The sequence below is a fragment of the Teleopsis dalmanni genome, chromosome 1 (genome assembly GCF_002237135.1).
Source record: "Teleopsis dalmanni isolate 2A chromosome 1, ASM223713v2, whole genome shotgun sequence".
Lineage (NCBI taxonomy): Eukaryota > Metazoa > Arthropoda > Insecta > Diptera > Diopsidae > Teleopsis > Teleopsis dalmanni.
The window spans coordinates 39,875,607-39,887,879 of record NC_051846.1 but is presented as its reverse complement, the minus strand read 5'-3'; the positions used below and the strand labels follow the sequence as shown (position 1 = coordinate 39,887,879).

Sequence of the window (12,273 nt, the reverse complement as noted above, 5' to 3'; positions counted from 1 at the left end):
CCATTTAAAATGTGTCAAATACTTTGAATTATTTGTTATGTAGGGCTGATATTGAAATTTCTTAATGCATTAGATGGGGACGATCATCAAAAATCTTGAGAAGCACTTATCTATAGGCAATTATAAGCAACTTTTCTGTTAAAAATTACAAAAAGGGATTCATACATTCGAATGTGACTTTATAATGAAACTCTGGAATTGGTATTTAATAGAGAGGTTTCGAAAAGTAGTGAACTACAACAATAAAAACTCTTTATATTTTTAACTATTTGAATTTTTGTTGTTGTAGTTCACAACTTTTCGAAACCTCTCTAAAAAATTTTATACCAATTTAAAAAATGTTATTTCTGTTATAATTTTAATATAGTATTTGTATATATAAAATTTATTCATTTATTATTTCTGCGGCAAAACTAATATACCTAACTACTTATTTTAATGAGTCCAAAACGTGTAAGTGGTAAGGTATTTAAACTCTGGGTCTTCAAATATGTTAACTTGCATTTTAATCAATTTAAAAAATCCTACGTTTTAAGCAATTTCGTAAGCTAAATATATATTTTAAAATCACATTCCTGTAAAGTCTGGGTTCCTACACATTTCATAGAACATAACTTTAAATAAATTTGGAAGAGACATTGTACTCACCCGGTATTTTGTCATTGTTCTGCATTGAAACTTTATGTATTGTGGCATAATAACGTTCCCGTTGAGCAGCTTCAGAATTTTGTCGATTTTCGAATGACTCCTTTTGTATTCGATTTCCTTGTTCTAAAAAAACATTGAAAAATGAAATATGAGAAAAATCATTACAAAAACAGAAAGAAATATACAATTAGACGAAAAAATTATGCGTTATTTATTGGTACACGCGTCTTTTTCCAATTAAATTTCAATTTGTTGAACCAACAAATGTGAATGCAACAATCGTTTATAGAATTCTTTGCAATGACACAATACACTGACAATACACTGACTGTTTGTCCTACTGAGCCCACTTAACCCATTCCACATTGATTCAATACTCACTGTGTCGGTAGCACATTACAACCAATGCAATTGTGCAAATCATGCCTGAAACGGTCGCTATGCTGGGTATCAATAGATTCACATTTCCATAAAAAACGCTCGAGCCGCGTTGACCGCGTTGCACAATCTCTGGTGGTGGTGGATCGCCATCCTTGGTGAGTGTGACAAATGTGAATTCAGCCTGCGACACGCCGGCTACATTGTGCGCTTCCATACGCAATTGATAGAGTGTAGATGGCTGTAGGCCTGATATTGTAAAGCGCCGTTGCGGTTTTAGAGCATTCGAAACTGCAATAAAAATTAATGCCACAAACGAAAACCAGAGCAGACGAAACGAAAAACAACAACAACAACAAAAATGATTAATAAAAACATCAATGGAATTGTCATGTACAGAAATAAAAGAGGTCAATTGTTTTACGGCGTAATTTATGTATATAAATTCGGTTTGTGGTGGAAATTACTGCCGTAAGACAATACATAAATATACGTTAAGGGAAATGATAACTCACCCAATATCCAGTCGCGTTCGGTGCTATCAGTAACCGGACGATATTGCAATACAAAATACAATAAGGGGCAACCATTATCGGGCCAAGTATGCAAACGTATTAACACTGAAGTTGAATTTGGAGCGATGAGACTAGTCGTGGATGGCATGCCAGGTGATTGACCTTGCGTACGCACATGAAGTGTTATACTTGCCGGTGATGAACCAACCTTATTATGAGCTGTGAGATGTATCTGATAAGTGCTGCCACATACAAGTCCCTTAAGTTCATGACTAGAAGCGTGACGTGATAAATGCATTTCATCTGTATTACCCGTAGCACGTCTGTAGAAGAGCGTGTAGCCAGTTATGGGAGCATTACCAGTGAAACCACATTTCCAATGCATCAGTATGCTACTCGATGTAGCGCTTGTAACATATAGAACCGGTGCAGATGGTGGTAATTGCACCACTAAGACATGTGTCAAACGATCTGTACCAATGCCGTTGTCAACTTGACAACTATAATTGCCACTGTCGGCAACTTGTAAACTAGAAATGATCAAGTCGCCAGAATCAAGTAATTGCGAATTATGAACTCCACCTTGACGCAATGACATATCAGATTTGAACCATTCACGCTTCGGTTTTCCAACTGCAGTACAGGGCAGTGTAACTGTAGAACGCCAAGGTCTCACAATTGGTCCACCAAATGATACGATACGTGCCGGTACACGATTTGTAGTGATTTGCGAAGCAACTCGTGAACTTTTTCCTTCACCAACACGCGTTGAAGCTGTAACCCAGAATTGATATTCAATATGTGGATGGAGATTTTTTGCTTCGTAATGTGATTGCTGTGAAGGTAAACTACGTTTTTCGTTATTTAACTCTTCACGACCATTAACGACTCTGGTATAGAGGTTATACTTCGTTATAACACCATTAGGTTCTGCTGGTGGTAGCCAAGACACGTATAAAGATTGTGGTGAGCTAACTACGACTTTGATATCTGCTGGAGCTTCGGGTGCATCTTCTTCAGTGTGACAGTAGAGTGGATTGGATAATGAGCCATCGCCCATACGTGTATGTGCTAGTACTTGTATGCTATAGTTAGTGTATTTTCGCAGACCAGTTAACACTGTAGTCAAGGCTGTTGTTTTGCGTGATTCCACTTCATCTTTACTAGGTGAAAAATCATCAAGTATGGGTTCAAATATTAGTTTGTAGCCTTGTAGTAGGCCGTTTGTATGATGAATTGGTGGTGGTTGCCAGGAAACTTGTAGAGATTGTGAAGTGAGTGCTGCACAACGTATATCTTCTGGTGAGCGGCTAGGAACTAATTAGAATTTAAAGGTTCAGTTAAGATTTCTTTTTTACATTTAGGCATATTTTAAAATATTTTTGTATCAATATTAATATATGTAACTCCATTAATAAGTTTAATACAATTAATACTTTAATTGTAAAAAAAAACTATTAATAAAATAATAAGTGCATAATTAGTAATATTGCTAATAAGGGAATTATATGAAATTTATATTCAATAAAATAGGTGATTTATTTAAGAGAATAATTTAAATCGTGTGATAACACAATTTACCAAAGAAATTAATTAAAAATTTATGATTTATCGATAAGATTAGCTTATATTATTTGACAATACTCGATATTTTAGAATGGTTCGAACTGTATAAACAACAACAAAAATTTTAATTAATTTATTGAAATTTGGCTGACTGTACAACGGTTTTCGAGTGTTGCCTAACACTCATCATCTGTGATCTCAGGAAATATTTGAGTTTTTATTTAATTAGTTTGTAAGTCCGTAAATAATTTATTAGACTGCTGTATAATTTATGTTGTTCTTTCTCCATTACTGTTCGAACCTTTCTAACTTATAAATAGTTTATTTTCATCATTAGGCGTTTCACATTTGACACAAATTTTGTTGTTGTAATTCCCTACTGTTCGATAAATTAAACTTCATATAATCCCAATCAAAAAAATATAAAAATCATGTATTTATTATAATAATATATACCATCTTCCATAGTTTGTGCTGAAACTGGTTCAGAAAGTGGACCGGGTCCAACCTGGTTAAAAGCTTGTACTACAACGTTGTACCGTGCAAACTTTTGTAGACTGCTCAATAACAATTCTCCAGTACCACCATCACCATCTCCAGATACCGAAGTAAAGTTATAGGCTGTATTCCCTGAACTAGCCAACTTATAGCCAACATTGTAACCTTGTATATCGCCATGCCGCAATTCTGCTAAAGGAGCTACCCAACTGACTAGCAACTCCGTAGACGAAAGTGGCCGTACTGACAAATTTAGAGGTGGCCCTGCTGGACGTTGTGGTTCTGTGCGTACAACAAGTTCTTGACTAGGTGCGCTACGTCCCGCTGTACCTTCTGCAATAACACGAAAAGCATAACGTGTAGCTGGCTTAAGATTTTCTATTAAGGCATTAAAACTCGGTGGGTCCTTGACTTCAACATGTTGCCATTGCTCGATAAATAGCGCTATAATGTATAAAACAGAAATAATTTATAAGGAATTATAGAAACTCTTTCTCTATGGACTTACGATCCATCTCTTTATATTCAACTAAATACTTTGATACATCGCCTGAATTAAGTGTCTTTGGTTGCCATTTTAAATTCACAGAACGACTTGATATCATTGCTGCTTCTAACACAGAGGGTGGTTGAGGTGGTTCTTGTACTTGCAACTGCACCAATTGCTGATCATTGCCATAGAGATTCGAAGCACGACAAAAGTATGGCCCACTGTCGCTAGCATCCACTGTACGTATTTGCAATTCCGCAGATACGCCATCGGGCGTTGCTTCCTGCTTAACCGAAATTCTGTAAAGGACATAATTGCATTTTCAATCAAAGGTAAAAATTTTATGCGCATTAATAATTTATTCCACTATGACTGGAACTTGCTTACTTGTAATTTGTCGATGGATTTAATGTATTTTTCCCGGAACGCATCCAAACGATATTAATCGGCTTGTCACCGCTGACAGAGCACTGCAAAAGTGCAGTGTCGCCTTTTTTAACTGTCACCGAGCGAGATGTCGATGAGAAATACGGTGAAGCTATTATTGATAAAAGCAAAAAAAAGCAAAAAAAGGATATAAAAAAAAAAGGTTGTGTAAATGCAAAAGTTTAATGAAAATCGTCCTGTTTTATCATTAATGTTGCAGCACTCAGCATTAACACAATTTTTAATGCCCAAAAGAGCTGCAACTACTTTCGTATTGCATTTAATATATTTATTGCTTGCATAATTACAATAATTATATTTTTAAGTCGTGATACACTTAAAATCGGTCTCACTGGGATGTACGAGAGTAGTTTTTTCTTGTTGTTGTTTTTATGTTTTTATGTTTTTATGAAAGGATACATTTTATGCTTAATCAATGCACACAACTTACAATTAACTTTCAGTTGAATGACCTTCCCAATGCCCGTGCCGATACCATTGTTCGCCTGACACAGATAGAATCCTTCACGATCCTCCTTTACGTGCTGCAGCAGCAATGAACCGTTGCCAAGTAATTTCGTAAATGGTCTTTCACGCACCTCCTCGTACTCGCCAGATTTACTGCCTGCAATTTGAGTTAATTTTTTTCGCTTGTTATTCATGGCAACAACATAAAATTGTGATTACACTAAACTGTTATAAACATGTCCCCCTGCACCCTTACGCCAACGAGCGGGCTCGTGGACTGGTGGGCTGGTGGGTGTATTGCAAGCACGCTGGCTTTTGTCAGCAATCCAAAATCATGTTGCTGTCAAATTGCCAACGCGTCGCTGTCGTACAAATTGAGTTGGTTAGATTGTTAACTGCCACAAAATTATAGTTTAAAACTTGACAAATCACTGCAAATTGGCACTGTTGAATTGGGTTAAGGAAAAATTTTATCATTCGTGAAATTCGAAATAAAAAGTTTAAAACCACCTGCAGCTTAGATTATTATGTGAACACAAAATACCTGAATTATGGCTTAATATTATTGAAGAACATTAGTAGCACTGGTAATTACCCAGCTCTATTTTATAAGTAATGAAAAACTTGGATTTATGTCAAGGCTTGATTTGGCTTTTTGTTGATGAATTCGAAACAATTCTAAAAGTTTTCAATTACAATTTAAGTACATATTTTTGTGTTCACTTTAACTGTGGCAAATAAATATAAACGATTAGGGAAAGGAAGAAAGAGATTTGCTCCCAATATTCGCCGAAATGCACGATATCTGATAAAATTCTATTTGAAATAACGCTCGAAAAGTATTCGTTTGACAAGACTGTATTAATAACAGCTTAAACGTTATGTGAGAAAGGCAGAAACTATTCAATTTTCAATATAATAAAACATTCACACTGTCTCATTTAGGCATATGCTCATTTATATTAATAAGTGAACGTTCACATTGTAATGAGTTCATTTATGCAGCTGATAAAATTCTAAACACTTTTATAAACTTCACTTAATATGTTAAATCATTTATACTCGTATTAATTTTATATATCAACTACATATTCAATTAATAAAAACAAAGATTTTATTAAATACTTAATCCTAAGTGCGTTTGTTTACAGCTCAACTGTACTTTGTTTACATTTTACGTATAAAACATATCACATACATTTGAAATTTTGGAAATTGCCCTTGTGGGAAATTTAATTTTAAGTGTTGCATTCGGCACTTTTCGCCTTAAGGCTCAATTAGTCGGTACGTACCGTGAAAACTTAAGTTAAAGCGAAATGCACAACCAATCATAACTGTGATTTTGATGGGAACCAAATACAGATATGGTTGGTTGTACATTTCGCTTTGACTTAAGTTTTTACGGTACGTACCGACTAATTGAGCCTTAAGGCGAAAATTACCGTTTTTGATTCGATATATATAATAATATACCAAAAACTTCTTTACTAAAGAGCACTGCTTTATCAATTGTCAAAGTGTATTCTAGTAATGAAAATGTCGCTTAATTAATCGTCAGAATCGTCAACTTTTGTAACGAGTGACTGTAGTTTAATCGTACGTTGGACAATATGTTGTCAAGTGGGTTGTGGATTTAAATAAACAGTAGACTCTTAATAATCACTCATGGTTTATTCTTACCTGTGGCCTTCTTCCATACTACGCTGGGTGTAGGAACTCCTTGTGCTTGACAGTGCAGCATGATATGACGATTGCGTTCCACATTCGCATCGGCTGGCTCAACAATCCAACGTGGAGGAACTAAAAATGTTTAAATTAATAGAACAAAAAAAAAAACAAAAAAAAAAAAAAATAAAACATTTAGTTTATTTATAATAGATTTCGATATATGGTATAGAATAGAAAATAAAATTATTCATAACTCATAAAACAATAATTTAAATAGTAGATATTAAGTCATAAGTCATAAATCAAACAAATTTTATCATTTCGAACACATCTAATAAATATTCTCATATCAAATAATACGGAAAATGATTAAAGAGAGAGCAAAAGAGTTTGAAATATTTTATATCGTTTCAAATAATATTTATAGATTTTGTTCAATACAATAAATAAATTAGTAAAGTATCTTATTTACTTATTTTGTATACAGTAAAGAAAGTTAAAGTAAATTTAACAATTGAAATGGAGCAAAATAATTAAGTAGAGGAGCAGAATACATATGAAATAAAGATAAGATTTAAAGTTTTAGGCAAGTTTAAGAAAAGGATAATCTGAATTCTTTATGCAACAAAAGAGAATATAAATTTATTGAAAATAACACGCCAAAATAAAATTTAATTAATTGAAATATTTTCCTATAATAAATTATCTCGAGCCAATGCAATTCAATATATTCTAATAAATAATTTAAAATTGTTTATTGAACAATTTTTTAATTTTTTTTTTCATTTAATGTTACACAATTAAATTTGTTTTATATATTTTTATATCTTAATGATTGATATATTAAGATTTCAGTTATAAATTTCATTACGGAGAGCCATTAGCTGATATGTGTGCAAAGATTTTTTTCTCTTATACATAAATTATTTATTTGATTTATATATAATTCGTTTTCATATACTCTAGTTATATGTATGTTTATCTTAATTTTCAATAATAAAAATATTTATTTTAGTATATATAATCAATCCATTATAAAGTAAATAATATTATTATCGTCACCCCCCCACAACTATAAAATTTCGAACGCCGAAGATGTTGGTTAAATAAAAATTTTGTAATTTGTTTTATGTTTTTAAACCTTTTAAATACCATAATTATGATTGATATTCTTCTAAATTATTTATGATTGTCTATAATAGATCTATTACTATCACTATCTTCAAAATAGTAATAGTAATACAAGATCTATAAAATGGTTTAGCGATATTGTAGAAAAATGCTTGTGGTAGTGATAATATATGATAATTTAAGGTGGATAAAATTAAAGCTTAATTCCGTTTCTCTCTTTAACATCTAGGGCTCTGGTAATAACGGCCCAGACTTAACATATAACGGTCAATTTTAAGTTCTCAAAACTGGGGTCTTAAACTATTAACAAAAACTTATTTTTTTTCTTAAACAATCCGAACTTTGTGTCCTCAAGAAACGTGCTACAAATAAGTAGATAAAAAATTTTAATAGCTTTCTACGAATACCCTCTCTTTTCAAAAGTAGAGACTTTCAAAAATTTTTGAAATTTTTATATTATTATTTATTAATTAATTAAATTTTTGGCCATCATCAGTGGTCTCGGAAGTAATTCTTGTATTTAATTAATCGTAAATAATTTTTTTTAAACTGTAAGTACCAGGAATTGAACTCGTGTTCTGCCAAATTTAAAACTCAGAGTCAGCGCACCTTAACCAACTGACCCAAATCCGTATTCGACTTTTATGTTCGCACATTTTTCTGGAGTTTTGTTAATTTGGTGTGGAAGTTCATTAACAAATACACTCGCTGTGTTATATTAGAACGAAATCATAAAACAGCTGTAGTATAATTGAATTAATTAATTATATTTTTTATTTTATTATTGTTAAATTACAATAATATTCTTTTGTGGAGCCATTAATTAATATATGATAATAATACTCTTTCTTGTGTATGGAACCTAATAGGGAGAAAATCTTGCTAACGTCACTCTACGATTCGCTAAAGCGAAATTGAAAAGCTGAAAACTTTTTTGGAATTGGAAAAAAAAATTGTCTTAACTCTTTAAATCACTAAAAATTTGACTCTTTATAGCTGAAGACCCAAATATATGAATCAAGAACGGATTACAGATTTGTGCGCAGCAGACTCAAATTAATCTAAAACTGTTATAAGAAATAAAATGAGAATAAAATGTCGCATAGTTTACTTTTGGACAAATTTTAGACGAATTTTGGACATATTTTGGACAAAGTTTAAGTGTGTTTTCGACAAACTTTGAGTGAAATTTTATAAAAAATTTTATATTTAGAACTTTAAACCTTAAAATAACCTTCACATAAACTTCAATTTAAATTAATTATTAATAAATGTTTTGTTAATGTAATCTAATACTTTTTTATTTCAAATATAACTTTCTTTTTAACAAATTGTTTTTATAATTAGAGTTAAGTTAATTTAGTTAATAATCTTTTTTCAAAATAATATGCGAACACAAAAGTCAAGTACGGCTCAGAGTACGCTGACTCTGAGTTTCAAATTTTACAGGACACGAGTTCGATTCCTTGTAGTTGCAGTCTCAAAAAATTTGTTACGAATAATTAAATACAAGAATTATTATCAAGACCACCGATAATGGGTATTACGCAATACTCGAAACAGCTGTAGAGTCAGCCAAAAATTCAATTAATTAAAGTATTATCAAAATGAAATTTTGTTGTTCTAGTTCACTACTTTTCGAAAAACTCTTTTTCAAATAATTTTTAAAAATGTTTGACTTCACAATAATAAATTGAATAGGGTCTACGAAATAGACCGAAATATCTGTGTTATAAATATTTTTTAAAAATATAATACAAATGAACAAGTGTGATTTTTTTATAATTTTTATGTGTTAATTAAGCGACCTAAACCCTGTAAAAATTAAAAAACCTTTTTTGGATACTTTAATATTAAATATATATTGTGATTAAAATTATTGTGAAGACCTACTCAATTTTCGACATGTTATATATATATTATAAGTCAGTGTAACTTGTTCCAAAATTTTTTTCATTATATATACAATCTCATTGAAAAAAAAATGTCGACATAAAATAAAATATTGCAATTATTATTATTTTATTTATTTACATTTCTTTTTGTTTTTGTAATTACCTCTCCTCTGCACATTTATGCAAATATTATGCAGTTAACCACATTATTAAATTATTGATTTGTTTTAATTTTTTTTATTTGAACATCAGGATAATTTAAATCTTCTCATGCAATGTACGAATAATTAGTTGAGTGTCAATTACGAATATATTTAAAAGAAACGAAAGAAAAAGGATAATACAAAATATGAGAAATCAAAAATTATTGATCACCACTGTAACGCAGCAAAACAAACATAATTGTGAAACCAAATGAAAATGGAAAAAATGCTGCCAACTGTGAATGAGTTGCCCAAAGGACTTCTCACACACATCCCCACATATCCCCACACATTGTACTGTACTCTACTTTAGGCTCGCAGTTACGTACACATCGTTTCACAAACGTTCACTCGTTTATATATTGGCATATTTCGCATAAATACACACACACATACACTTGTGTATCCCAACTCAAATACGCACTCCATTACATGTCGTTTGTATGTGCATTTCTACTAATACCAATACACATACGAATAACTCCTTCTGCAACTTCTGTTGCATACGTGAACGTACAATTCTCATTAATAAGGATGCCGCCCTCAGTGCAAAAGGCACTTATTGCACAAAAGTTAAAAAAAATACAACAACAAAAAAAAAATTATTTTACAGCGAGAAATGTAGGAGCAGTTGGAAATTTTTAATTAATTTACGTTTATAAAATATTGAAGCATTTAATTATATAGAAAAGCTTTACAAGCTATTGGAGCATTAAATTTAAAAATGTTAATATATTATTCCATATAAATGAAAACCGTTAAATAAATAGAAAAAAAATGTAACAAAATATTTAAATTGCAAAATAAATTAAATTTTTTTTTTAATAAATACTTCATTAGCTCTCTATATGTTATATACTCTGTTATAAATGAATTATAAATACATTTATGTATCGTATGTATAAAAGCGAAATTATAAATAATTGCATTTTATTTTCAAAACAAAAAAAACTTCTTTAAGTAGGATTAGTAATAAAAATTTCGGTTGTTATTATTTCAAAAAATCGTTGCACACAACAGCCTTTAAAAATATAATAGTTCTGGTTCTGGTTTATATAATAAAAGCGAAGCCAATTAAAACTAAAATCAAAAATCATTAATTATTCATGGGTACCAACAAAATAAATTAAACTCTTAAGCTCAAAAAAGCAACTCAACTGAAAAAAAATTATATGCAAATAATAATATTTACTATGAAGCAAATTAACAATTCATAATTAATTAAGCAAAAATTCTAGCAGCGTGCAATTTGCAGTGCATTTGCTAATATCTTTTTTTTTTCTAGTGCATACATGCGCACAATATCTTAACTAAAAAAAAAGGGGGATTAAAATTAATGCTGGTTTTGATAGAATAAATTTAATTTCTGTCCATATTTATAAATAATATTGCATTTATAATGCTTTTTATTTCAGTTTCATGATCTCAATAATATTTTATCTCCATTTTTTGGTGATTGTTTTAATAGTTTAAACAAACATTTAATTTTAAACGTAAAGAAATTAAGCAGTATAGTTAGGATAATATTATATATATCATCCCAAACTAGAATAAACACAAACACGCGACCAAAAAAAAAAGTTATTTTATTGGTTCTGAAAATGCAACCATCATCTATTAACCATCTATTAACCATTGGTAAAAAATTGAATCGATTTCGTTATTAAACTCTCAATGGGAAGATACCTGTCAGGCTGTTGAACTTAATAGCAAAGTGTAGATAAAATCTGATTATGGTACCAGAACCTCTGCGTATGAGCAGTCATGTTAATTAATATTAGAAATTGTACTGATGAAGACAAAAACAAATTTGCCACAATACGTATAGAAATATATTAAAAACAACGATCGAAATATAAGTTAAAATTCTGAATATACAAAACCGTCTTTTTCCCTATTCAATTGAAGATAATATAGATAAAATTTGATTTTAATTTAAATAAAACTTAAATAGATGATAAAACACAATAGTTGTTGAGTTCAATACGTTTGTTGTTTTGGTTAGGCAAATAAAACGACGTTATTTTAAAATTCATAGATTTCATAGAAAGTTAGGGCTACGTTATACAGACAGTTATATGATAACATTCTTCCTTCTAACTTTATTTATTTAGATGTCTTTATCCTTGTATTGTATAAAATTTACTTTACAGGAGACGTGTGAAAGAATCCAGACCAATCATCGTCTATCGCAAGCTTCTAATCACTAGTTGATAGATTGAAACAAGAAAGAAATTGAAACAAGAAGAATTCTAAGGTTCGACATTAACAAGAAAATTCTAAGGAACCCAAGAAAAACAAATTGTGAAGTCTATATGGAAAATCTGAAAGGTAATCTTGTCCAATAAGGGCTACGTGAAATCATCCAGAATGTGATGCAACTAAGC

The 12,273-nt window shown here is 30.8% G+C and overlaps 1 protein-coding gene across 1 annotated transcript in view; it reads right to left on the bottom strand.

Moving 5' to 3' along the window:
• Positions 1-12,273, bottom strand: part of LOC119675073 (Down syndrome cell adhesion molecule-like protein Dscam2) — a 186,431-nt gene that overhangs the window by 6,897 nt on the left and 167,261 nt on the right. Inside the window, exons 11-18 of the mRNA XM_038086262.1 lie at positions 6,670-6,789; positions 4,973-5,146; positions 4,483-4,633; positions 4,114-4,394; positions 3,564-4,049; positions 1,542-2,858; positions 1,030-1,317; positions 649-771 (exon numbers count right to left, since the gene is read on the bottom strand). Of these exons, the coding sequence (XP_037942190.1) occupies positions 649-771; positions 1,030-1,317; positions 1,542-2,858; positions 3,564-4,049; positions 4,114-4,394; positions 4,483-4,633; positions 4,973-5,146; positions 6,670-6,789 (2,940 nt within the window). The remainder of the gene's footprint in view (positions 1-648; positions 772-1,029; positions 1,318-1,541; positions 2,859-3,563; positions 4,050-4,113; positions 4,395-4,482; positions 4,634-4,972; positions 5,147-6,669; positions 6,790-12,273) is intronic.